A 27936-nucleotide genomic window follows, 5' to 3' on the forward strand; every position below is an offset into this window, starting at 1 on the left:
TTTCCTGAGATAATTTCCATAAGGATGGAATACAATTCAAATAGTTATTTTATTTTTTTAAAGATTACTTATTTATTTGAGAGAGAGAGCCAGAGAGAGCGTGCGCAGAGCTAGCAAGAGAGAACATGGTCGGGGAGGGGGGTGCAGAGGGAGAGGGAGAAGCCAACTCTCCACTGAACAGGCAGCTCTGCAGGGCTCGATCCCAGGACCCCGAGATCATGAGCTGAGCCAAAATTAAGAGTCAGACACCATCCACATGCCCTATACTAAATTCTATTTTTGTTTAAGCTAGTTTGAGTTGAATTTCTATTCTCTGCAACTGAAAGAGTCTCAACCAATTCACAAATCTATAATAGCATATACTTGTGTGTGTGTGTGTGTGGGGGGGTTGTTTTGTTTTGAATTTTTTTTTTTAATTTATTTATGATAGTCACACAGAGAGAGAGAGAGAGAGAGAGAGAGAGGCAGAGACACAGGCAGAGGGAGAAGCAGGCTCCATGTACCGGGAGCCCGACGTGGAATTCGATCCAGGGTCTCCAGGATCGCGCCCTGGGCCAAAGGCAGGCGCTAAACCGCTGCGCCACCCAGGGATCCCTGTTTTGTTTTTTAAAGTAAGCTCTATGTTCAACATAGGGCTTGAACTCACAACTCCAAGATCAAGAATCACATGCTCCACCAAATGAGCCAGCCAGGCACCCCTATAACAGCATATACTTAAAAGTAGAATTTTGGTTTTTGACAGGAGAAATAATCAGTAGGTCAAATTTTCTAGCCATTTTATCCTTTAAAAAAGTCTATCTTCTTGTATCTTACCGAAGCCAAATTTTGCTTAAATTACTTCTGCTCATGCTTTTATTTAAATCTATCTGCAAACAAAGTTTGAGGGTTAGGTTAACATTGCCTTATTGCTGCAATGGCTTTGTTTATTGAGAGCCCACTTTGTGCAAATCAAACTGCCTACTGAGCATTATTTAGTGCTGGGGAACTTGAAGTATGGGCATCAATTGGTTCAAAGTCAAAGGCACCCAAATCTTTGCCTAGGCTTTCCTGTTAATTTTAACTTGCTTTATTAAAAAGCATGCAAATTGTTTGATTACATAGTTGAATTAAATAATGGTCTGCTGGACTGACATGAGTAGGGATTATTGATTTAGAAGGGATCATCAATAATTAAATATAAACTTCCCTGGACCGTGCCCAGAAATTGGGTGGATACCACACAAGGAAATCATCAGAGGTTTGGTTATAACAAGGGCTGATTTTCAATGATACTTTTAGCAGAAAGGCATGGTTCGTGGAACACTGGTAAATGGCTGCTATGCGAGAGAACGAGGTGTCAGGGCTCAAAGTGGTCTTGGCAGTCTGGTGTTTCAAAGGGAGCAATTAGGTAAAGTTCTGAATGGTTTAAATTTTGAAGGAAATGCTATGTATGCTTCTATTTTACAGACAAAATACAAAGGAAGACTAGGCATAACAAATTCAAGGTGATAGATCAAAGACTGCAGGGGAGAAATAATAGGCTTCTTCTGGTATTTCACATTAAGGAGGGCTTAACAGCCCAAATTTAAACCATATAAAACAACCCTTTAAATGGATATCCTGTTTCTGACTTTACATCAGTTAAAGAGCTTGGCCTTTTTAAAATCGGTTTATTTGCCCTTGATGAGTAACTTTAACTCCTTGATTGTTTATGCAAGTCACATACTGGTCAATGAGAGAAAATGAAATAAACGGAGGAGTTGAATTCACATATTCTTGAGCATACTAGCAAAGTGGACAAAATGATAAAAAACTAGATAAAAGGGCAGAAAATAAAAGATTCCATTTAATTTTTAAAAATTCTGTAAATAAACACTGTTATAATTCAATTAGCTGCTTTGCTAACATCCGATTAAGAAAGTTAAACAGAAGGAAATGTGACTCGGAGATTGGAGAAAAGGGATTTGGATCCCTTGTTACCAGTGTTTAAAATGGATTAGAAATAACAGATTGTTAGCAAACAGGCACAAAAGTTTGGAGCAGGGATAAAAACTGATTATTTATAGAGCAAACGTAAACTTTCTAAAATATCAATTTAATAAATTTTTCCTTAAAAATGGTGAACAGGCCAACCCAAGCACCACCTCAACAAGTGCCGAGGGGCAGTACAGTTCAAGTTTAAAAGGACCTAATATTAATGCTAAGTAAATTCTGATTAAATTTTAAAAATCCATTAGAGTGGGACGCCTGGGTGGCTCAGTGGTTAAGCGTCTGCCTTCAGCTCAGGGTATGATCCTGGGGTCCAGGGATCGAGTCCCACGTCGGGCTCCCTGCATGGAGCCTGCTTCCCCTCTGCCTGTCTCTGCCTCTCTTTCTGTGTGTCTCTCATGAATAAATAAAATCTTAAAAAAAAATCCATTAGAGAATAGCCCACAAGACAGGGATAAACACCCTCATCATGACAGATCAGTATGGCTCTTAAAAGAAGCAGTTCTTCTAGGGGGCACATTTTCAAATAAATAAAAGAAGTTGAGTGGTTCTGGGGAGAGGTAGGGGAACAAAAGAAAGACTAGAAATAGTACAAAGACTTTAGACTTAATGTCAATAATCAGTATGAAGACATCTTTTCTGAGTGTTGGAAATAAACCCGGACGTCAGCATAGGTGCATGTGAACTGCTTCATATATGACACCCTTCCTTCAGTAACATCGTCTACATGAAGTAGAACATATTTAAAGGATCAATGTGAGCAAGTACGTACCACAGGCTGCTTTGTGATGTCCACCAAGTCCTTAAGATTATAATACTGATGTTTCTCAAATGCCGAAAATAGCATGTCTAAAACGTGTTGTTTATCAGCTCGAGCTCGTTTTCCATCTTCTTTCTTTTTCCTTTCATATTCAATCTAGGTGCAAACAGCAAAAAGTAATAAAGGCATGAATTCAACATGGTCATTTTGAAAGACAGGCATTCTCTTTTTAGCCGCCCCCTCCAAAAAAAACCCGATTAATTTCAAGCAGCAAGGCAGCAGATTAAAGAGCACTGGGTTCAGAACCTGGGTCTTTACTGCTCCGGGGGCTCCTCAGACCTTGAGGGATCTAAAAAGGTATTAACATGCCTGCTCGTAAACCAACTTCATTCCTTCCTAAGGCTTTATATAATGTCTCCATATGCCCCTATTTTAGTATATGTACTGCTGAAGCCAGCACTCCATATGCCCCTAAATAGCCTTTCCTTGCCAAATTTTACTATTGTAAAATAGTTTACCTAACAGATGCAGTTTGATAGGTAGCATCTTTCAAAGTTGAGGTTTTTCAAGACAGGTAGGGGATTGAAAGGCAGGCAGGTTACATAAGTTCTCTAGGAAGTGCAAAGTTTAAGAAGCACTAGCAAAAGGAAAAGAACATGGGCAGTGAGGAGGCCTTTTCTCCTTCTGACTCAGGGTGTTTCCTTGAACGTGTTTCTTCTCTCATAAAATGAAGTAAGCTTACTAATAGAAAAGGATAAATACATACTCAGTACCAGGCACAAGCAAACTGTTTTTCCAAAATCCCCATTTTATCTTCGAACATTCATGTGAACTCTAAAGTGTCACCTGTATAATACACTTTTATTTGTAATATAAAAATAAAATACCTCCCATTAAAATAAAAATGACACTCTAGGAGCAAGTGGTATATTTGTCCTGTAGTTTTATGTACTTCTATGCATACCAGTTTGAAAGCAATGGCATTAAAAGAATGTATAAACTCTCCGAGACAGATATTTGATAAAGAGATTTGAACATTTGTTTAAAAAAAAGAAAAAAAATTACTTTTTATTAGGCAACCTACTGAATGGGAGAAGATATTTGCAAATTATATATCCAATAAGGAGTTAATATCCAAAACATATAAAGAACTTTTACAACTTAACACCAAAAAAGACCCCACTCCAATCTGAAAAATGAGAAGAGGACCTGAGTAGACATTATTCCAAAAACAAACATATGACCAACAAACACAAAAAAAGATGCTCAACATCACTAATTTTCAGTGAAATACAAACTGAAACCACCTTATACCTGTCAGGATGGCTAAAATCAAAAAGGCAAGAAGTAGTAAGTGTTGGCAAGGATGTGGAGAACAGGGAACTCTCGCACACTGCTGGTGGGTTTATAAATTAGTATGCTGTGAAAAACAGCATGGAGGTTCCCCAAAAATTAAAAATTGAAATGCCATATGATCCAATAAATCCACTTTTGGTTATTTACCCAAAGAAAATGAAAACACTAAATCAAAAAGATATGTGCATCCTGTGTTTATTGCATTATTTACAATAGCCAAGATATGGAAGCAACTTAAGAGTCCATCAGTAGACAAATGGCTAAGAAAAATGTGGTGTGCATGTATACACACATACCCACCGAGGAATATTATGCAGCCATTAAAAGGACGGGATTATGCCATTTGCAACAACACAGATGGACCTAGAGGGTATTATGCTGAGTGAAGTAAATCAGACTGAGAAAGACAGGTACTATATAACTTCACTTGTGTGGAATTTAAAAAACAAATGACTAAACAAACAAAAAGAATAAGACCTATAAATGCAGGACAAAAAAATAAATAAATGCAGGACAGCAAACTGATGGTTGCCAAGGGGAAGAGGGGTGAAAAGATAGGCAAAATGGGCAAAGGGGAGTGGGAGATACAGACTTTCAGTTATGGAGTAAGTCATAGGAATAAAAGGTAAGGAATAAAAGGTAAGGGAACAGTATAGGGAACACAGTCAATGGTACCGTCATAGTGTTGTAAGATGACAGATGGTAGCCACACTTGTGGTGAGCTGGGCGTAGCATAATTTACAGAGAAGGTGAATCACTATACAGTACACCTGAAACTAATGTAACATCAGCTATACTCAAATAAGAAAAAATTTTTAACTTCTTCTTTATTGCAAACATGCAACTCATATTCACTCTCTCCAGTTGGTTAAGCTTTTAATTTTTTTATTTTATTTTATTTATTTACTTATGATAGTCACAGAGAGAGAGAGAGAGGCAGAGACACAGGCAGAGGGAGAAGCAGGCTCCATGCACCGGGAGCCCGATATGGGATTCGATCCCGGGTCTCCAGGATCGCGCCCTGGGCCAAAGGCAGGCGCCAAACCGCTGCGCCACCCAGGGATCCCAAGCTTTTAATTTTTAAAGAGATGCTTCATTTTGATGAAGCATAAAGCATATTAGAGGAAATACATGTAAACTGCAGCAGCCCACCTAGTAAATAAAGCATCAGCAGGCTGGGTGAAAGCTGCCAGAGAACAACCTCCTGTGCATCAAATGGAATTAACTATAATCTAGGGACTAGCTTAAAAAAAGAAAAAGAGGGATCCCTGGGTGGCGCAGCAGTTTAGCGCTTGCCTTTGGCCCAGGGCGCGATCCTGGAGACCCGGGATCGAATCCCACGTCGGGCTCCCGGTGCATGGAGCCTGCTTCTCCCTCTGCCTGTGTCTCTGCCTCTCTCTCTCTCTCTCTGTGACTATCATAAATAAATAAATTTAAAAAAAAAAGAAAAAGAAATGTATTTCGAAACATACAACTAAATTACTGTATAAATTCCAGCCTCATATAGTTAAGTTTATTCTCTATATTTTAACAATAGAGGTTATAAAAGAGATAAAATTCAGTTTTTATTGATGTTAAACCCAGAAGTATATCTTATACATAATCAGAGACTTTCAATTAGTGGCAAAGGTAATAGACAACAGTGAGTATCTATTCTTCAATTAAATAGAATTGGGAGATAGGGATAAAGAACCAACTTAATTGTCTTAGTTTTTTTCGATATGTGTACCTTGGGAATAAAACTCAAAATCCATTAAGCTCAACTGATTAGGCATGGACTGCATTAAGATATAGGCAAAATAAGATAATCTCTTTCAAAAGGTATTCCTTTCTTAGGATTCATATATTAAAATATACAGAGGGGGCTTTGCACATTTTAAATATAGTAATAGCAGAGCACACAGCTAGCTACCTTTGGACAAGATCATGATGCGGAGAGAGGTGCAAATGCATTAACAAAGGGCTGTGTTGTTGGGGAGGAATGAAATCTGACCAGTCTCAAGATCTCTGGGTGGCAAAAGCATGAAAGAAACAACTATGGAAAGCTGCACGGGATTAGAGAAGAGTGACTAGAAGAGCTAGAAGCAAGACTGGAGAGGAGAGAGACCAGAGCAATCCATGACCAAGGAGAAAATCTAAGTCTTCCCAATGTGGAGAATATGGAAAAACAGGCAAAAACATGCATGTAGGTACAAAGGCAGAAGTAGAGTGGCTGTCCCAATTCAGTGAGAAAGGAGGCTGAAGAGGTGGCATAGACTAACAGGGATGAACCTGAGGTCCATTCAAGAATTTTCTCTCTAGGGTCAAAAGAAGGACAGAAGTAGGGTGCCTGGCTGGCTCAGTCACTAGAGTATGTGACTCTTGATCTTGAGGACATAAATTATTAGTTCAAGTCCTATGTTAAGTGTGGAGCTTACTTTAACAACAACAACAACAACAAGAAGACAGAAGCAAGAGAAGAGCTACATCAGGAAGAAAGCAAGCATGATAGGCCAGGATGAGACCCACAAATCCAAACAGGAGGGTTTTTGTATTAGAGAAACATCATGAAATGCCTTAAGGGATTAATATTTTAAGGTCCGCTTTGCTGACCAGTATCTAAAATGTTTTTTTTTCTGTTTACAATTGTACTTAGTTTGCATCCTGAAACCCCCCCCCCCCTCTACTGTTGCACCTCACTTGAATAGTTGCATGTTTTGTATTAAGATGAACAATCCAGAAAAGGGGACTGCTAAAAGAGAGAAAGAGAGTGAGGGAGGAGTCTTTTCTAGGAGATGAAGTTATTACTTATAGTAATAATATATAAATAATATATATATAATACTAAAGTAATAACTTTAGTCAGGTGTGGGATAAGAAAAACTGAACTTGGATCGAGAAAAATAAAGGGAGACAAAATCAGATTAAGGAAGGGGAAAGAAAGCCTACATACAGCCTTCCCATCGGCTTCAGTGGGATGTGGGCCAGAGGCCACAGGTCCTCAAGAAAAATAAAACAAAGGAAGTCAGGACCCCGCAAAGGTCTAGTGTTCAGCATTTGTACTCTGCACAAAGCCCCCATTGCATGATACCCTGTGCGTCCTCTCGTCCGTCCCAGCTTTAATTTATGCTGAGAGAAGGAGGAAGAGTTAAATTCAGGAAACAGTAAAGAGAAGCAGTGGTATATTCAGCTTCTACCCTTAGTAGAGTCTTCCTTGTGTGAAATGCTTGGAGAAGCTAGTAAGATTAATAGGAAAAAATGTTTTCAAATACTGACAATCCCCAACTTCTGATGGTTCGACTTATTGAGATGGTGCAAAAGCAATACGCATGCAGTAGAAACCATAATTTGATTTTTGAATTTGGATCCCTTCCTGGGCTAGCAATATGCTATACAATCCTCTCTTGTGGTGCTGCGCAGCGGGAGCCACCTGTAGCTCCCAGCCAGCCATGCTATCACCAGAGTAAACAACCCATATACTTAAAACCATTCTGTTTTACTTTCAGTACAGTACTCGATATATTATGTGAGATCTTCTTCAACACTTCATTATGAAATGGGCTTGGTGTTAGAGGACTTTGCCCCAGTGCAGGCTAACATAAATGTTCTTAACCACATGTAAGGTAGGCTAGCCTAAGCTATGGTATTTGGTAGGTTAGACGTATTAAACACATTTTTGACTTACAATATTTTCAATTCTGACTGAAACCCCACCAAATATTGAGGCAGATCTATTAGGAAACCTGCTGATAAAGCAAGATGGCTCAATTCAGAGAGGGCATACGCTCTATCTAATTGGTAGTGGAAAGAAAAGTCTTTTAAGTGTTTGTATCAAGTATAGTATTAAATCTTTTTTGATAATGTCTAATACAGACTCAATCTAAATTCTGCTCTGTAGTAGCAAGTAGTTCCAATGGATATATGTATAATTAAAATTATACATAATATCTATGTACATATGCCTAATTATTTTAAAGGGTCATTGAAACAGTAATAACCATACACATACACATGTACATATGCATATGCATTACACAAATACATAGACATATGCACAATTATTTTTAAAATGGTCATTGAATTATTAATAACTAACCTTATACTCAGGACACAACTAAGATCCTGAGGTAGCTTTTTTATTCACTTGATCTTAGCCAAAAGGCCAAGAAGCGATGGTAGCTTTTTTTTTTAACTAAACAGTACAGAAATGGTCATCTTAATATTGTACTTACAATGTTGTACTACTGATAAAAAAAATTAATTTTCCAAATAAACTACAGATGATATGAATAGTCTATTAAGGAGAAGACTACAGTGTTGCAATAATGTTATTTCTTCTCTTTTTAACTCTTTTCTCTTTGGGAATTCTGTTTTGTACTGGTGCATCAACATGGTAAAGGAAATAATGCTACTCAAAACAGTTACATATCTAAATGGTTAGCAGCCACTACAAAATATTAGGATAGTTATTAGACTAGAAATGGCTATTACGTGTATTTTAATTACCAACATTATAACTGCCCCAGTGACCACAGATCACTGCACAACCAGCTGCATAGAAATAATTGTCAATTTAGACAATTAATAGTCAACCATATATATAAATTTATCTATGTGCTATTGGTGAGTGGAAAAGGTTTTGGGGGGTAAATTTAGAAAGAACTTTAAATTTAGTCTCCAATTAAAAATTTTACAATCCAAAAAAGAAAAAATCTATCATACACAATTAAATTTTCTTTCACAACAGAAAACAAATTATTCAAGACTAAAATGCAACTAAATGTTGAAATCCATTGTGGTATGTTACATTCAACCATCATTACTGAAACCTTAATCACTGACTAAAATTATAAAAGCCACCCACCACCAATTAAAATACTGTAATACAGATGTCTGTAAATTTCTAGATTGTTGTTTGCAGAAATACTTTGACTGCTTTGTCAAGGTAGTCCTTGTGGAAGCTTTTAACTTTTGAAGGGAGCATGACAGCCTTGAATATCATTCATGGTTTGCATTTAAGTTCTTATAAACTAAAGCTTCTATTTCTGCCTAGTGTGTTATCTTTTGGGAGGAAATTAATTCTTTAGAGTCACCGAGTTCTTGGTGTGCAAATTCAAATGGGTAAAGCATGAAGCGTATCTCTACTAACACTAGGCAAATGCTGCTGAAAAGCCTTTATGATATAGTCCTGTAGGCATCTATTATTCACTGAGCAAAATTCTAAATTTGTACATAAAAAAACAAACCCAGCACAAAAAAAAAAAAAAAAAAAAACCCCAAACCAAACAACCTTCATTTTGAAGACCAACAAAGTCAGTTGCCACACCTGAGGAAACAGAGTGCGTATAAAAATAAATTTTCTTTCTAGTTCTTGGGGATTTACCTCAAGATTTTAAGTAATCATTCAACTTCCTCTAACAATAGTTTTCTAGTCAAGTTTTTCTAATTCTTTATCACTTTCTGGCCAAGAGTTCTTGCCAGGAACGTGTATTTTCCTTGTAGAAGAGAATTATTTTCGTAATAACATTTTCTCCTCTCTAGCTTACTTTAAGAATATAGTATATAATATATGTAACATTCAAAATATGTGTTATTTATATTGCCACAAAAGCTTCCAATCAACAGTAAGCTATTAATAATTAAACTTTTGGGGAGTCAAAAGTTATGCATGGATCTGACTGTGTGTGTGTGTGTGTGTGTGTGTGTGTGTGTAAGGGGGAGGGGGTGAGAACCCCTAACACCTGCATTAAGAGTCAACCATATATATAAATTTATCTATGTGCTATTGGTGGGTGGAAAAGGTTTTGGGGGGTAAATGCAAGGTGGGTTCTTTCTGATGGAAAGCAGGGATATAATTTTAAAAATATATATGCCATTTTCACCCCCTTGTTCAATTTTTGCAGAGAATTTTTTCCTTACATCTATCCTAAAAATTGTATTCAAAGAACCTCAACTGTTACAATGAAATACCAGGCTCCATGTTTATATATTCCACCTGGTAAAACTTTGAAAATATTTCAACATTATATTGAACTCAAAATTTTTATAGAACATCTTGATTATGTAACCTTTAAGTCATTCTCATTGAATTATGTTGTTTCTCAATCTTTTAAAAAATCAAAGTCTCCTTCCAATAAAAATAACAGAAGCCTTATACTTTTTCTATAGGTGATATACTATAATACTGAATATATTTTTAAAAGCTCTGCAGGTGTCTCCATTCATTCTGATACATTCCTATGGGGGGGGGGGGGAATCACTAAATATTCAGATAATGCAACTTGATAGATTACAGTCAATCTTTATTTTTGTGCACACAAAATTTTTCCAAAGATTAATATATGGCTCATTGCTAATAACTACATTAGTATGACTCACTGATACCACGACAACCTTAACAAAGGCTGATACCATGAACTGCCACTTAATGTTAAAAAGTCTTTAAAGTGAATGATATAGCATTACATTAGGATATAGAGTTCAGAATACAACATATTCAAACTTACTTTAGTAGTAAAAAAGAAAATATATAATCATCCTAAGAATATGAAATTTGAAAAGTCTTCTATACCAGCCAAGTGGTTATAGAGCCAATATCACTAAGAAATGAACTTTGATACTAGCAAAGTGCCAGCTTTGCTTGACCTAAGAAAGAAAGATTTTCCTTTTGTCTCATCAATGGTGGAAGTCGCTCACCATGGCTAGGTACTAACAGTCTTTCCTAGCTTTCTTACTTTTTATATTCCAACAAAAAAGTTTTATTGCCCACTGTAACAATTCAGGCAAAATATATATGCTCACTATGATGATTCCAACAATTCAAAAAAGACTTTATAAAGACAAAAATTAGGATAAAATCAATCTAGCTCCTATCATCCAAAGATACTGACCATTAATGTATTTAATCTTAATTTTGGACTTTTGTTTCCAATCTTAGCTTATTTTAAACAACAGAGAAAAACACTACTGTGTATCTACCTTTGGGCCCTTGTCTTTCTATGATACATTCTTAGATACAAGACTGCTGGTTTAAGGATATATCCTTTATGGTGCCTTTGACAGAAATTACCAAACTTCTCTCCAGAAAGGTTATATCTCTTTATAGTTTATGGTAAGTATGATCTTTCTTGTCCTTACTGTGATAAAAAAGAAGCCAACAAGGTAGACTTTTATCTATGTGTCTCAATCAAGAGACAACATATAAATACCCCTCTCTTGGATTATCTGACATGCAGCCTGTCCTCTTCTTTAGTTTTCCATTTCCCTGAAAGCATAACGAGAGGCTGTAAAATGAAAGCCTGGCTGGATGCAAATGAACTTTGACTTGCTTTATTTTATCCACATAGCACAGTAATTTTTAAAATCTGAATGTCTTTAAAAGAAGGGGCATGTACACTCCAGTTCATCATAGTCCCTACCATTTTACCTTCTTAAATTTTAGCACTCTGCTCACTGAAGAGGCCTGCTTGGCTCTGTAGGCATCTGCTACCTCTCATGTAAAATAACCATAAGAAACTCAAATATCATAAAGTAGTGGTTTGACAAATACTAATCTGTGACACCTAAATCTGGATACTTAAGGCCAGTCTTAAAAGGGGATTATTTCTTCCTAAACACTGTATCAAGAGGAATATTAAGCAACAAAGCAGGACACAAGATATCAACTGTTGTTACTTAACTTGGGTTCATTGTATTTTCAGAAAATCATCACGTTTTTCCTTAAATTACAGGCATTTCAAGACCCCAAATCCTTGCCCTTTTAGTATTTCTAATGACCTGCGGCAATATAACATAGTGGTTAATTAAGAGCATGGCTCTTAAACCAGACTGCCTGGGTTCAACACCTGGATTCATTAATTACTGGCTGTGTGACCTCAAGGAAGCTAACCTCTTGGTGGTGTCTTCATTACTTCATCTGGAAAATGAGGATAATAGTAGTAGCTACTTCATAGGGTAGGTATGAAGACTAAATGCATCATATGAAGCATGCAGAACAGTACCTGGCACACAGTATGTATACATGTGTGTGTTGTATATTATATATGTAGTACATGCAAGATATACTTCAATAAAAATGGTTAAGAAAAAATACAGGCAGTTCTCACTTTGCATGATAGTATGAGACCATAAAAATGTCGATGAAAGTTGAAACTATGCAAAGCAATCTTAATAATCAATGGGGGAAATTACCATTGTTCCAGACTTTTAAAATTCTTGTCAATATATTAAAAATTCCCAGTTGTAAAGGCATGGAAAATTGAAAAAATATTAAAACTAGTATTTATTAAGGACACTGTAATTTAAAACATTAAAAACACTGAAAAATGAAGTGTTTTATTCCTTTGAAAAATTTATCAAGAGTAGTTTGAACAATGGTTGCCTTCTTCTCATTCTCATTGTTTAACTTAAGATGCAAAGTGAACACCTTCTCCACACCAGGCAAACTGTCGTATTCCTTACTCAGTCTAGGTAACTCAAACATCTAATAGCAGGTATGTGACAAAGGTCCTTTTGTTTTTATTTTTTAAAGATTTTATTCATTCATGAGATACAGAGAGAGACAGAGAGAGAGAGGCAGAGACACAGGCAGAGGGAGAAGCAGGCTCCATGCAGGGAGTCCGACGCGGACTCAATCCCAGGTCTCCAGGATCTGGCCCTGGGCTGAAGGCAGCACTAAACTGCTGAGCCACCCGGGCTGCCCAGGTCCTTTTAAAACCTGAGTCTATGATACAGAAAAGAATAAAGATGTAACAGAATGAATAAAGACATGAAGACTTACATTGTATTGATGATTAGCAACAGGTTTATAATTGGTTGTCACAACTTTGTCCAGTTGTTGTGATAGCCTTACGGGTTTGGAAGATTCTTCTATTTGCAATCTGAAAAACAGAAGGCATTATTAATAAACTTATTCATTAGTGAAACTTGAAGAGATATTTCCATTAATTCTTGTTACTCAATACTTAACATATAAAAAAGTAACCTTAGAAGCTATACCAACCTTAATAATAATACTTCAAAAACACACTGAATGTATATGACTGTAATGCAGAAACCATAACACAAGCTAAACATATAAACCATCTCATCATAATTCAATGACTTGTTTCTAATCCTAGACTATATAGACAAATCTTAACTACTAAAACCAAGAAGCTAGTCAGCTTTAAACTTCTGGGGAAAAAATCTGCAAGTAAAAATGAATTATTTTAAATTATATGGCATAAAACTAATCAAGTTATTCAAAATTCCATTTGCTTGATAAGAGATAAAGATAAAAAGATAATATGCTGACACTCAGTTCTAATGGTTGCTTTACCGGAGAGCACAGATACAGAACATTTCCATCATCAAAGAAACTTCTCTTGGACAGCACTAGTAGAGAACTATTGCAGATCTCCATCTAAATTAAAATATAATTCAAAATACTACCTCTGGGGAAAAGCCATAAACATATTATTTTAAATTCTTTTGTTCAATAGAACAGGAACTAAAAATAATTTTCATTTAAAATTCCTTTAAAGGGATCCCTGGGTGGCGCAGCGGTTTAGCGCCTGCCTTTGGCCCAGGGCGTGATCCTGGAGACCCGGGATTGAATCCCACGTCGGGCTCCTGGTACATGGAGCCTGCTTCTCCCTCTGCCTATGTCTCTGCCTCTCTCTCTCTCTCTCTCTCTCTATCATAAATAAATAAAAATAAATAAATAAATAAATAAAATTCCTTTAAAAATCACAACTTGCAGTATAAAAAGTATCTGTTTTTATAACATTCTCATTATTTTATTCCTTGCATAAGTTAATTACCTATTTGCTTCTGGGATGCCTGGGTGGTTCAGCAGTTGAGCATCTGCCTTTGGCTCAGGGTGTGATCCCAGAGTCCCGGGATTGAGTCCTACATCGGGCTCCCTGCATGGAGCCTGCTTCTCCCTCTGCTTATGTCTCTGCCTCTCTCTCTGTGTCTCTCATGAATAAATATATAAAATCTTAAAAAAATATATATCCATTTGCTTCTATTTTTGGTATGTAACACCAAGTCACTTCGAAGAATTTAGATACACAGCAACTACTTCTTCAAATGTGAAAGTTACAAATACTATATACATTTTGGTTTTACTGTGATTCCCAAATTCAGTATAGTCATTCCTGTATTGAAACAAATATTTAAATTATTCCAATTATTTATAAACCAAATTATATATAAACCCAATTATTTCTATAATTTAATACACAAAATGATTATTTCATAAAGCGTAACAAAAGTACTCTAGAAATGTCTTTAGAAATTAGTGTATGTGTAACCATAAATCATACAATGTTACTTAGCTTCTCATGAACCAAACATACTTTCTGTGAACGACGAAGAAAGTACTAGGGGTCTAGAAGGGGGACGTCCACCCAAAGATGGACTTGGACTTAGACTCCTTCAGTGGCCTCTTAACTATTTTTGGATGAAGCACAAGGTCCTTTGTATGACTTCATATCTCTTGGGATCTGGTTCCTGCTTATCTCTCCAGCTTTGTCTACCATTCTCCAACATCTGTTTCAGACTGCAGCTGTGCTATGCCCGTATTTTAGTGGAAGCCTCTTGCTGCCTATTATCTAGCAAGTGTTTACTGGGTGCCTATCTCAGGCAGGCACCGGTTTAGAGGTTGAAAATGCAGCAATAAAGAAAAGACTTGTTCTAGTGGAAGACCAACATTAAATAAATGCTTATCTATTAACTAACTGCAGAACTAAAAAGGGGCAGAGAGTTGGTATTATGACAAGTGACTGCATGCTGCTATAAAGTAAACATTAACCCCAGTGTGTACACTTCAAGGTAAGCTGGAGCAGGACTGCCCATGCTTTTAAGAGGTGAGGCAAAAAAGATTGGGTGGAAATGACTCCTCCGAGCTGAGAAGACATCTCAAAGTGACTAAGAAAGAAACAAGTGAGTGAAGACAAGTGTAGGAATGTTTACAAGGAGTTAGAACTAAGCATATAGAACTCCCTGAGGGAAAAAAAGCCACACACACTAGTGGCAGCCTGTCTCTGAAAACCTCTTTGTATTAATCTTGGCCCTATCCCCTACCAGAATCAGTTCTCAGGGAGTTGGCCTCTCTAAATGGTAATCTATCTGTTACGCTTCCACTAAATTATCTTCCCTGTTTCAATCACTGCACTCCATAATTTGATCTTATGAGACATTCAAGGAGGGAGGCATGTACTAGCTCTTCCTCCCACATTAAATGATTGTTCCCATTACTTCACAATTTGAAAATTCCTTGGGGTTTCAGTTTGTTTAGGTAAGTGCTTCTTTATAAGTGGTAACTTATTCTTGTCATACTCTTACACTTGAGTTTATTTGCAGGCACTGCATCCTGATTCAGGTTCAGGTGGCATACTTTCATTTCCTTTCAATTCTAGTGCAAGAGCTCTAAAAGCCAATGCTGTCATCCAGTGTCATGCCATTTTTATCCTCAAAGTAGCTCATCTTTTAAATATAGAAAACATTGAATTAACTTTTTAAAAATAAAGAGTTCACATAAAAACTTAACCTTCCTATTATGTATTTATTTATTTAAAAAAGATTTTATTTATTCACGAGAGACACAGAGGGAGAGGCAGAGACACAGGCAGAGAAAGAAGCAGGTTCCCTGCGGGGAGCCTGATGTGGGACTCCAGCCCAGGACCCAGGACCCTGGGATCACACCTTGAGCCAAAGGCAGATACTCAACCACCGAGCCACCCAGGTGTCCCCCTATTATGTATGTAAAGCATCAACTTCAAGGGTTTTGTTTTAACTAAAAGAGGGGATCTTATGATTCAAAACTCAAAAGGTTAATTGAAGGACTGAATATGTAACATATTTTTTTGTAACATATTTTTAAAGAACTAAGCCTTAATACACTTTAATAAACCTTGAATAATTTAAAATCGGTTACCAGTGTTCTTTACTTAACACAAATAAATTCATTTAACATTATCTCACAAAGTGTCAGAAAACTTTGCAACTCCACTTCACCACTGAACAATGCACTTAATTAAACATCACTGACCTCAACATGCCTTCAAAGTCAAAATAAGGTTTATCTGGATTTGCACAAAATAATAACATTTGGAAATATTTAGATTGTAAAGCTGAACAGCAAAGTACATATAGAGGTGGTAGGCTGGACTGAGAACAAACTAAAAGTTTCACTGTCCCGACCATTTTAAAAAAGGAGGCTTGGGATGCTTGGATGGCTCAGTTGATAAAGTGTCTGCCTTCGACTCAGGTCATGATCCCAGGGTCCTGGGATCAAGCCCCGTATTGGGCTCCCTGCTCAGCAAGGGGAGGGGAGTGTCTGCTTCTCCCTCTGCTTTTCCCTCTCTCTCTCTCTCTAATAAATAAATAAAATCTTTTAAAAAATGAGTCTTAACTTTTTCAGAAAAAAATTTTAAATATGGTGTTATTGTCAAGAAACTGTAACACAAAAACCATAACCTGTGATCACTTAGATGCAGCCAGATCTTATTTTACCTTTGTTTTATAAACCATAAAAAAAAATACTTAGTGTTAATTACTACCATCATTTCAGGACAATTTAGAATATACTTCCACTCGTAGAAAGCTAGAACAATTATTGGTCTTTCTGGAATTATTATCTAAAGAACCAGTTTTATCTCTTATTTCTTCCCATCAAAGAAAAAGTTCAAAGGCTACATGACCTAAGAGCTACAATACTAACAAAACAATAACTATAGCAAATAATAGCAGACATTTAAAGAGCAATTATGTGCTGGAAACTGTGTTGAAAACTTTATCTACATCATCTCATTCTCACTCTTTCCTTATAGTAAGCAAAAAGAGAACTGGAACTCAGATCTTTCTTTTTCTTTTACCCCAAGTTTCAAGCAGTTAATCTATAATGTCCCTAATAGCATACAGTCCCTTTTCTACAGTCTTCTAAAAGGCCATATAGCAGAATAAATCTCTAATTAGATTCTTGCTATAAAATTAAAAAAAAAAACTCACTGAGTTTGGTTAGTTCATAATAAGTAATTCTCTGTGACACTCATCAACCTGCCTACAACTAGCCCAATTACACACATACACACAGAAGAGCACATTTTCAACACTGAAAAAAAAAAAGTTTCCTATTAAGCTATGTCATGAGTCACTAGACTATAATCATGGTCCATAACCACCCTTATCAAAATCACTTAAGGATCCTCTTCATTATACTTTATTAATATTTACATACTATACTGGGAATTTGATTTTTAAATTATATATTTCAGGAATATAAAATCTATGTAAAAAAATAGTAACATAAACATCTCCAAAATAAAGGATGATCACTGTTAAAATCTAACAAAATGGGAAAAGTCAAATTCCCTTGCTCTAAAGATACAGGCAGACTATGGAAGACAAGTCTATGAATTTTAGTCACTAGATCCTCCGCCCACCTCCTTGGTAAGTACAGTTCAGCTCATGTAAAAGTAATTCAATAATTATTTGTTAAGCAAATGAACAAATGACACCACTACTGGACAATTAGATCACAAAAGAAAAGGGCAAAACCCATATTAAGAAATCCCACATTAATGCCTAATTTTATACATGCAGACTATTTTCATGCCTAAGCAGAAAACTCTAAGTAACACTGCCTTGACTAATCTAGTTATCAACTACAGAATTAAACAACTACAAGAAACAGTGAAAAACAAATGTTTCCACCAACAACAGCCAATGTAGGAGTCATTTGTGTTACAGCTGCATTTGATTGCAATCTATGCTATCCTTAAAATGACAGGTTTCACAAAAGAATGTGTATTTTCTTAAGATTTTTATTTCACTTTTTAAAGGGAAAAGTAAAGCAGTGAAAGTAAACAATGCCTCCAAGGGGGTAAGTAGTTTGACATTTGCAAGGTGAGAGAAAGAAAGGTCTCAAGGCAAGGAGAAACAGGAATAGCAGTGGAGCAACAGAACTGCCTATGAGTGAGAGCACATATACTTGACCCAAAGTCAGATAACAAGAAGGAAGTTTCAGAAGAAAGCCCAGCTTGGGAGCAAGCAGACAGAAGGCTGGGAAAAAGGCCAGGTGTAGTAATAAGGTGCACCCAGAGCTGATTTACTACTAAGAAAGGTTCTGGTGACATCTAGTTTTAATACGGTCCACTTATAGGAAGTTTTAATAGGACAGAGAAGAGTTTCTTGCTGGAAATATCACAGCAGCACATGTTAATCTGTTAGATGTGGATCTGAGTGACAATGAAGAAATTTTACAGCTTGCAATTGACAAGTAACTGAATTATATCCTTATCTGGCAGGGCTATTGGAAGGATTAAAGATAATAAATATGAAATTAAGTAATTTAAGTGTCTCTTACAAATATTTATTAATTATTTGTAAGCTTCATGAAAATAGGAACCTTGCTCATATCCCCAGGGCCTAGAATAGGCCTGTAGTATAAATGTGTTGAATAAATGAGAAAATAAAAGATGAAAAGTTTTAAGCTGCATTCAATCAGAGATGGCAATCTGGTGTCAAATCATAAGACCTGCAGCAATATACCTAACATTTAGACTGGGCATTGAAAAGAAGAGACTGTAAAATATATTAAGGTTTAATTTTCACTCTAGGAAACAGACACTTCATATCTACTTGCACTGTCTAATATACTAGCCACTAGCAATATGCAATTATTTAAATTAATTTAAGTTAAATTAAAACTTGGCTCTTCAGGCATACCAATCACATTTTAAGTGCCCAAAAGGCACATGTAGCTAATGTCAACATATTGGACAACACAGGTAAAGAACACTTCTATCCCTGCAGAAAGTTCGACTGGAGAATGACAAACCCAAATATCTACCTATCTACAGGAGCCTGTTAAGTAAAGTAGTAAGTACCAGTGAGAGATGGGGGCTGTGGTGAACTGGAAAACAGAGCACACGCTCCATCCCACGTGGGCAATAAGCACTTACTTGACAGTCTATAGGAATACAAGAAGAGTATTACCAGATCTTCTAATTACTCAAGAAAATGCAGAGTCAGATTTTTTTTTTTAAGATTTTATTTATTTATTCATGAGAGACACAGAAAGAGAGAGAGAGAGACACACACACACACACACACACACACACACACACACACACACAGGCAGAGGGAGAAGCAGGCTCCACACAGGGAGCCCGACGTGGGACTTGATCCCGGGTTTCCAGGATCAGGCCCCGGGCTGAAGGCAGCACCAAACCGCTGAGCCACCCGGGCTGCCCCAGAGTCAGATTTTTGTATGAAAGCATTTAAACACTGCCAACAATTCAATTTTTCTAAAGTGCAAATCTTCCCCCTCCCCCACCCCCCAAAACAAAAATAACCCCTCAATACCAAAAAACATATATATTAGCTATACCAGGCCACTAGCTTGCAGCCCTCTGACATCTGTATTCCAGGGGAGTTTTTGCTTTTGGTTTTAAGCAAAGCAGCAGCAAAGAATTAAGAATTATTACTAGAAGCAGGAAAGTCACGACACAACTGTGTAATAACCATTTGCATCAAGACTGTAGCTTTGTTGAAGGACCAGCAATTCTTTCCACCTCTAATCCCATGTTCTTATTCTAAGGAGAATCTGTGAGCTGGCTGATAGGCTCTCCTAGATTGTTCTTGGTGGAGTGCATTCTGGCCAGTAATCAGACTAACAAAAAAATATCTCCTAAACAATACAGAAATTAGATAGTTTTTGGCTCTTTATAAAACTAGAAATTTCATATGATTCAACCTAACAGCTCTCACTAAGTGAAAGACTTAACAAGTTGAATTCTTCTACATGAGAATAGAATTCAAATTGCTAATTAGGTCCTAGCATAATAATGACCTGCCCATGATCCTACAGTTGTCAGAAGTAGAGGTGGGGGTGGGGTGGGGAGGAATTCAAGATTCCTTCTCCAGTGCTCTTTACCTATATCATAATTACATCTTAAATACAATGAAACAATCCAGATGTCTCAAGTTGTAAGTGTATACTATCCCAATTTAATGTATTTATAGCTATTTGAGAAAATGTACTAAGTTCCAAAATATGTCCATTACATTAGCTAGCACGGTATTCAGAAGAGGCCCTCAATGAGCAAGGGAATGATTCACACTTGGACTTTGTTTTCTCCTTAGATTCTTTTTTTTTTTTTTTTAATTTTATTTATTTTATGATAGTCATCAGAGAGAGAGAGAGGCAGAGACACAGGCAGAGGGAGAAGCAGGCTCCATGCACCGGGAGCCCGATGTGGGATTCGATCCTGGGTCTCCAGGATCGCGCCCTGGGCCAAAGGCAGGCGCCAAACCGCTGCGCCACCCAGGGATCCCTCTCCTTAGATTGACAGAAAAACAGCCACCGACAAGTTTGGGTATGTGTTGAGTTAAGTAAAATAAATGACAGTCCGTGTAATGAAGACATTTTATTAAGGGTCTCGTTCTTGTTTTTTTAATTACTGCCTAATTTCTATTTTTCACTGAAACACTGTAAAACTGTCAATCTATTACCAAATTTTCACTTCTCTAGTGTCACCAGCATTTCAGAGACTATCGCTGCTAAACAACATAAAATCTCCACTCAACAGTCCAAAATATAAATATCTTGCCTCCTGCCAAAATATCATCATCTTGCATAGTTTCTCCTTTTCTCTTATATTCTTTCCTTATACAATATGTTTATTAGCTTGAACTTGGAAGGCAAGTTCGATCAGTGGGTACCTTTACATTACTTCTAGGTCATCAGGGCTCTAGTTGTGTGCAAGTACAACAGACACACACATTGGAGGAAGGGGACCAGGAAGACAGCACACAGAACAACTAGCTCTAATGAGTCTAGAAAACAACAGGATGCCTCAAGTGCGCGGTGGCTGAAGGTTTTGTTCAAATGATTATCAGTTCTGGTCACTTGCAATTTATCTATTATGATTTTTTTCCTTAGTCCAGTCAGGCATGCTTTTTTATACCAGCTCATGAAGCAAGTTTCTTTTCACCTTGGAAAGTTTGGATTCCACTTTAAGATGGGGAAGGGAAGGAAGGAGAGGGGCAGGCAGAAAGGAAAGAGGGGGCAGAAGGAAGGGACAGCACTTATTGGAAGAAACCTGCTGCTGCTGCTGCTTTTCCTGTTAATCAGATACTCCAGTCACTATTTTAGTATAGGCATAAAGTAGAAATACATGAGAAGAAAAAAGGTCACCTAATTAGGGACCATTTATTTGACAAAAATACTTAAATTTCATTCTTTAAGAAGTTTTTATTTTATTTCCCTTCTCCAAATTCCAATGAAAGTAAAAGGCCTAAATAATTTGGTACAGTTCCCAGGGGAGTGGGCAAAAGCTTATCTATCAAGAGGACCACTAATATTTATAACTCGATATTCAAAAGAACAAATCTTTCATATTCAGTTTCATGCCAATATTTTACATTAAAAAAAAATGAGAGACTAAGAGCAAATCTATGGCATACTGCAAGACCTTGAACAATGCTTAGTCTACAAAGAATGTACCATACCATGGATGATATGGTAGGGTCTGAAACCATACTCTGGTTTTAAGTTCCAGTTCTACCACCAGGTATGACCTCGGACACGTTAGTCAACCTCTTGGTGCCTTCATGGGAAAAACTGAGATTTACAACAACAGAAATAAGGGAGATGATCTTTATAAAACACTGTCACTAAGTGTGCATTCATTACACTGTAGTGGTTATTATTATTATTATTATTATTATTACTCAAGTAGCCACATGAAACAAAAATATATGGGGATTATTTGAAAACAACTTTTAGGGCAGCCCCGGTGGCGCAGCAGTTTACCGCCGCCTGCAGCCTGGGGTGTGATCCTGGAGATCCGGGATCTAGTCCATGTCGGGTTCCCTGCATGGAGTCTGCTTCTCCCTCTGCCTGTGTCCCAGCCATTCTCTCTCTCTCTCTCTCTCTCTCTCTCTGTCTCTGTCTCTCAATAAATAAATAAATAAAATCTAAAAAAAACAACAACACAAACTTTTAATTATTATCTGGTTTACCAACTGGATCTTAAAATCAAGACCTGTGTTTATTCTAAAAGGGGATATTTGGCTACATCAGATTAAAAGTTCTTTTCTCTGATCTCCTCTGATGTTTTCAAGGCTAAGAAAATTTCTTCCTGGGGCACCGGGTGGCTTAGTCAGTTAGGTGTCTGCCTTCAGCTCAGGTCATGATCCCAGAGTCTTAGGACTGCACCCCATATTGCGCTCCCTGCTCAGCAAGGAGCCTGCTTCCCCTTCTCCCTCTGCCTGCACCACTCCACCTACCTGTGCTCTCTCTGTCAAATAAATAAATAAAATCTTAAAAAAAGAAGAAAATTTCTTCCTAAATGCCATTCAGCAGCAGGTAAAACATGTAATGCTCATAAGAGGTACTAATTATAACTTAACCATAGCACCAAAAGACATATAAAAATATGATAGCTTACAGTTTTGAGTAAGTCTACATCTGATTTTTTAAATTCGCTGAATTATTAGATGTAGTCAAATATTTTTAGGTTTAATCTTTAGGGCACTCAAATCATATATAACTTTCAACCAGTAGTGACCAGCAGCACACTTATCTAAGTTTCATAAAAGTAGAAAACTACATTTGAGGAGACATCTCTTTTAAGTCATACAGGTAACTCAACCATTTTTAAACTATCTCAAAAATTATCTTCCCCCTCTTACTCATCATATTAAATACAATTCAAGGAGGTTTTCCAATTTTTCTTCCCAGAGGATAGGGCTACCCTTAGGAAACCTGCACAGTGGATACAAGTTCATGGAGTATCTATTTGATTCCTTTCCTTGCTTTATTGTGTCTATTTTACTTTGGCTAGTGTCCTGGGGGGTTTTTGGTCTTTTCTTTTTTTTTTTTAAATCTCCCTGACCTTTGTAATTGATTTTCTCTAGATTTACTATCAAGCTGTGGATTATTTCATATACATTATTTTACATTGATGACCAAATAAGATAATGCCTCAGGGAACATGAAACAATAACACAATGTGGCCCCTTTCCACCCCATAATCTCTAAGGATTAGTGTAGGTTTTTATATCCCAAAGGATTCTTTGCCCAACACTTAAGCTGACTCTCATAAAGTTTTGTGGATGTGGTGAGTTAACTTAGTGCTTAGAAATCTCCTGATACTACCACTTCACTCAAGTAGCTTAGGTTTCTCCTATTTCTTCTCCCAGATTATTTTCATAGAAAAAAGGTGAGTTTTGCTTAAGTACTAATTCTAGAGGCTTGAGCTGCTTAAACTCTCCCACCCAGCTAAATAACGGACTCCTATCTTCTGCTTCCTTGCGGATTCCCCACGTACAAGAGTCCACGGACTCACCCACAGTGATGTATGACTCAGAGGAATGACTGGATGAGAGAACTGTGGGCTAAGCAGTCACTGGAGCAGTTCAATGTGGTACACTGGAAACTGCCAAGCCCTTGAATCTTCTTGAATCACATCATACACATCTTAATTGAAAATATTTAAAAATATTTAATCAATAAGATGCAAAAGATTTTCTTTCCATCAGGAATTGAGATGTGTTCATTGATTTAAAGCTGCAATTTGATTTTAAGAGCTTTAAGTTTCATACAGGTTTTACCATTGCGAATAAAATTCTTTAAAAACAAAGAAAAATTGCTAGAAATTACCATTAGTATAGTAACAATTCAGTTTCACAACAGAAGCATTACTGCTTATATGTTCACAATTTTGAGAAAGTGCTGAGAATAATTATTACACTAAGGTTTTCTAATTTCACAATTTTATCTGTTTACATTGCCAGCCCTCTCAATAGACATTCAACTCCAACTCCATTTTGGAAGCTCCCAAAACTGTTTATCCACTAACTGATAAATATCAGGTCTCTGGTTTGATTATTTGGTGGGGAATTATACAACACTGACATAAAGTCACCTGGTCATCATGCAAATTTTCTTTTACATAAAGCCTACAGATAGATTAAGAACTGAATATTTTGAATATAATACAAATTCTTTTTCTTGCTATTAGTAGAGGGAAGAAGGCATTATAGAAATGTTTTGATCTCGATTTCCTAAATATATAAAATACTATCTGGTTCAATTCAAACCTAGGATTTTTAACAGCTGGTCTCAGTATGAAGACAACAAACTCAGCACACAGGAAAAGGGTTTCTAACCAATGTGAGGGTAAAAATAGTCCTGATGCTTTATGGATTTAGATTCTCTGTGTTATTTCATTTGCATTGTTAGCTCTACTTGAAAGTAGCTTCATCTTTTAGTCATTTATTCTATAGCCTATAATTCCTACAGAATGTTAGTGATATCAGACTACTCTTCATAGAGTCACAGAAGGACTACTATTAGGGGCCAAAACAAATATATCAAAATGTTTCCACATCATCAACATGCATAGTTGGTACAAATTATTAGATAGGCTACCTGGCCATGATGCATATTTGAGAGTGATGAACAAAATCCGTGTTTTTTTGCTAAGCTTTTGATATGATAATGTGGGTCATTTATCTTTGTAAACGTCCCTCTGGTAGATATCTCTGATGAGGCTGACCACCAGTAAGAAAGCATAAACTCCTGTGTTGTAATGGTTTTATTTCCCATTTCCCTCTAGTATTGCTAGCTGAAAGCTGGCTGTGTCTGTGGAACAGTCCAAGGTAACACATTCAAATGGCAACTGACCCTACAACTTTGGTCCCTTAGCACTATTCATTCAACAACTGTGTTAGGCAGAAACAAATGAAAAAATATGTACATATGTATGTATATGTACACAGATATTTGTATGAACACATTCTAAAAGACACCCATGTTACGCTTCTCCCAGTTCAATATTTAGAGCCAAGAAAGAAATTAATAGGATTTGAGCTTGCTGTATTTTTATACAGATCAAAATGAGACTATAGATGACTAAAGGGAAGTAGGCGTCTGTGGGTTTAATTCATACACGAGGTAGGGGCTAAAGTATGGAGTACATTTGATAAAAGCAATTTAGATGTGAAATGAACTTGGTTTAAGTGAGTCTTTACATATTTTATAACAGATGGTACAGCAACAATCTTTATATCAGTTAAGATTAGATCAGATTCTTGAAACTGTGAACTCTATCACCACGAATGGGCTATATTATCTTCTCCAAATAAAGTATATTATAGAATGTGTATTTTCTGTAAGGTACATGTTCACACTATGTGAAATCTGAAGGAGACACATTTAAAAAATGAAAATAAATTTATGTAACTGTTACTTTAAGTAGTGACTAAAGGAACTTAAAGTAGGTGTGTAAAGGGGGAAATGAATGAGGTAATGTAGTTCGAAGAGGCTGACCTAACAGAAATCAGACAATAAAAGATGGGAAAAATGACTGTGACAAGAAGCACTTTCCAATTTTCATATTATACTATAAATTGAAGGCTTATAGCCAGAATCCTTTAAAATAGTCTAGAGCTAAGCACCCAAGATTATCAAGCAGCCCCAACTGCTAACCTTCTGATCAATTTCTTAGACTCCTAAAAATATTTAGGTTAGGAATTAAATAAGCTGCTTATGGTGACAGAAGCAATGTTTCTCTAGCTAGCCACTGTGATATATACTGCAAGTATGAATCATTTTTCCAAATTAAAATTCCTATGATCCTATGACTACATGATGGGTGCCAACAGAATATACCAGTGGGATCAAACAACTTCTATTCAGCAAATTTAAAAATTCCATTCTGCAAAATTCCAGTTGCCTCTCAGTAGAAATCAGAATTATTAGCTGCATATCATGTCAAACTGTAGGAAGCTGCCCTGTCGTACACTAACCAAGACACTGTTGCTATGGTGACTAAGCAACTATAGCAAATGGCTACTTCATTAGTGACTCCATGAAAGTATAAATGCAGGAATAATGGATGGGAAATACCTGACAGTGTATGGTTACCAATGTGTGCTAAGATTCAGACAGAATTTTTTGAAACGATAAGGTGAATTTCAATATACTATTTTAGCAATCTTTGAAAAATTAAGAAGAGAGATTCTGGTGCTAATTAAAACCAAATCAAGCTGGGGGAAAAATTACAGAAGGAACGGTAAGGCTCAAGGGAGAGTGCTCCATTTTGGACCAGCTGCTGATACTGATATTGGTATCAGAGACTGCAAGTCATTCAGACTGTCCTTTAGGACAGCAAAGAGAGAAGGAAGGACTCCCCCTTGATTCATTGCTTCAGACTCTCTACTGTGAATGGGGTTTCAGGCCATATGGTCTCACTCTCTTGCCACCAAAAAGATGAACAGAGGGGCTGAAAGAATTCTGTGCATGCTTCGACTTTGAAAAATTAAAACTTTACATTCAAGAATGATAATGAAAGCTGGATATAAAGTTCTGTGGTACAGTGACAGAAGATCAATGCTAGAATTAGGATTCTCTCAAAGAAGTTAAATTTTTCTTACACTCCATATTTTCTTACTCTAACTCAAAAACAAAGGCTATAAACTAAAAAACCCCAAACGCTATCTTTTCCTCATATGTTTGCACTGCCACTAAGAACTTGTAGCTGACACAAACTATATAGGAACTAACTAAAGATATGCTTAGATCTTCATATCTACTTAATGTTATTAGTTATGTTAATATTATGTTAGTTGTAAAAATGTCAGTTGTGTTATTGTTATGTTACATAATTATGTTGGTTATATAAATGATGCTAGTTATATTATAACCTTTTGATGACACACTATCACAAAAAATAAAGTCCTAGTTCAAAATAAAGTATAATTACAAGACATGTAACTAGTTATGTAATAGCCTATTGTTATGGAACAATTATAGCAGTTCAAAAATGGACAAGTACACTGGCAATACTGATTCAAGTTGATTCGGTTTTTTGAGGGGGGGGTTTGTTGGCAAAACTACCATTACAAGTCAAAAAAAAAAAAAAAAGGACGAGCAATATACAAAACTGCCTGACTTCTATTAAATATTAAGTGCAGGCAGCCTGGGTGGCTCTGCGGTTTAGCACTGCCTTCAGCCCAGGACGTGATCCTGGAGACCCAGGATCGAGCCCCACGTCGGGCTCCCTGCATGGAGCCTGCTCCTCTCTCTTTCATGAATAAAAAAATAAAAATCTTTTAAAAAAATATTAAGTGCTATGTTTGTTTTTGTCCTTGCTTTGATCAGTATAAACATCAGAGTGTTAAAAGCCATACTTAAATTTATCCTCTCAAATTTCTATTAGGATCTTCTAATTCTTGAGACTTAGGCATACTACATAACGCATCTCTTACTTCCTATGTGAATGGCATGCTCAAAGGCACACAAATTCATGCTGAAATGATCTCTCCTACCATACTCGAACACCTAACCTCACACACCACACACATTGCCATTATTAAACTTTTTACTCCAATTTCTTATGTATCTATCTTACCTTGCTTGTCAAATTGAAAGCTGTTTGTTGGGGGCAGGGGGATGTGTATCCCACACACCTTAAGTTCAGAATAGTATCTAATTAGGTATTCTGTTTCTAAAGTAAGAGATGACCAAAAAATTTCATACGTTACTATGTTTGTCCCTCTGACCAGGTTCCTTTCCACCAACAGCTCTCAAACATCTCATCTTCAACATTCTGAGGTTAACACATAAATCTTTCTCACTCACCCTTCATTCTTCCTCACACTGTATTATAAACAGTATCTCCAACTTCTGCTAAATATGTATGTTTACACTATCTTCTCACCAGCCACCTTCCAACCCCAACAAAAGCCTCTATTTCAAAGTGATATCACATCTCTAAACAGAAGTCTGATTTCTAAACAGACTGTCAGAGGCAAACCACCCTGTATTCTACAAGTGCCTGCTCTTAATTAAAGAAGACAAACAGAAAAATAAA

At 36.6% G+C, this 27936-nt stretch overlaps 1 protein-coding gene across 1 annotated transcript in view; it reads right to left on the minus strand.

The window, feature by feature from the left end:
* The window catches only part of GTF2F2 (general transcription factor IIF subunit 2), a 147235-nt gene that overhangs the window by 8743 nt on the left and 110556 nt on the right, over positions 1 to 27936 (minus strand). The window contains exons 6-7 of the mRNA XM_038569584.1: positions 12843 to 12942; positions 2741 to 2884 (exon numbers count right to left, since the gene is read on the minus strand). Of these exons, the coding sequence (XP_038425512.1) occupies positions 2741 to 2884; positions 12843 to 12942 (244 nt within the window). The remainder of the gene's footprint in view (positions 1 to 2740; positions 2885 to 12842; positions 12943 to 27936) is intronic.

This window comes from Canis lupus, chromosome 22 (genome assembly GCF_011100685.1).
Source record: "Canis lupus familiaris isolate Mischka breed German Shepherd chromosome 22, alternate assembly UU_Cfam_GSD_1.0, whole genome shotgun sequence".
In the NCBI taxonomy this organism is placed as follows: domain Eukaryota; kingdom Metazoa; phylum Chordata; class Mammalia; order Carnivora; family Canidae; genus Canis; species Canis lupus.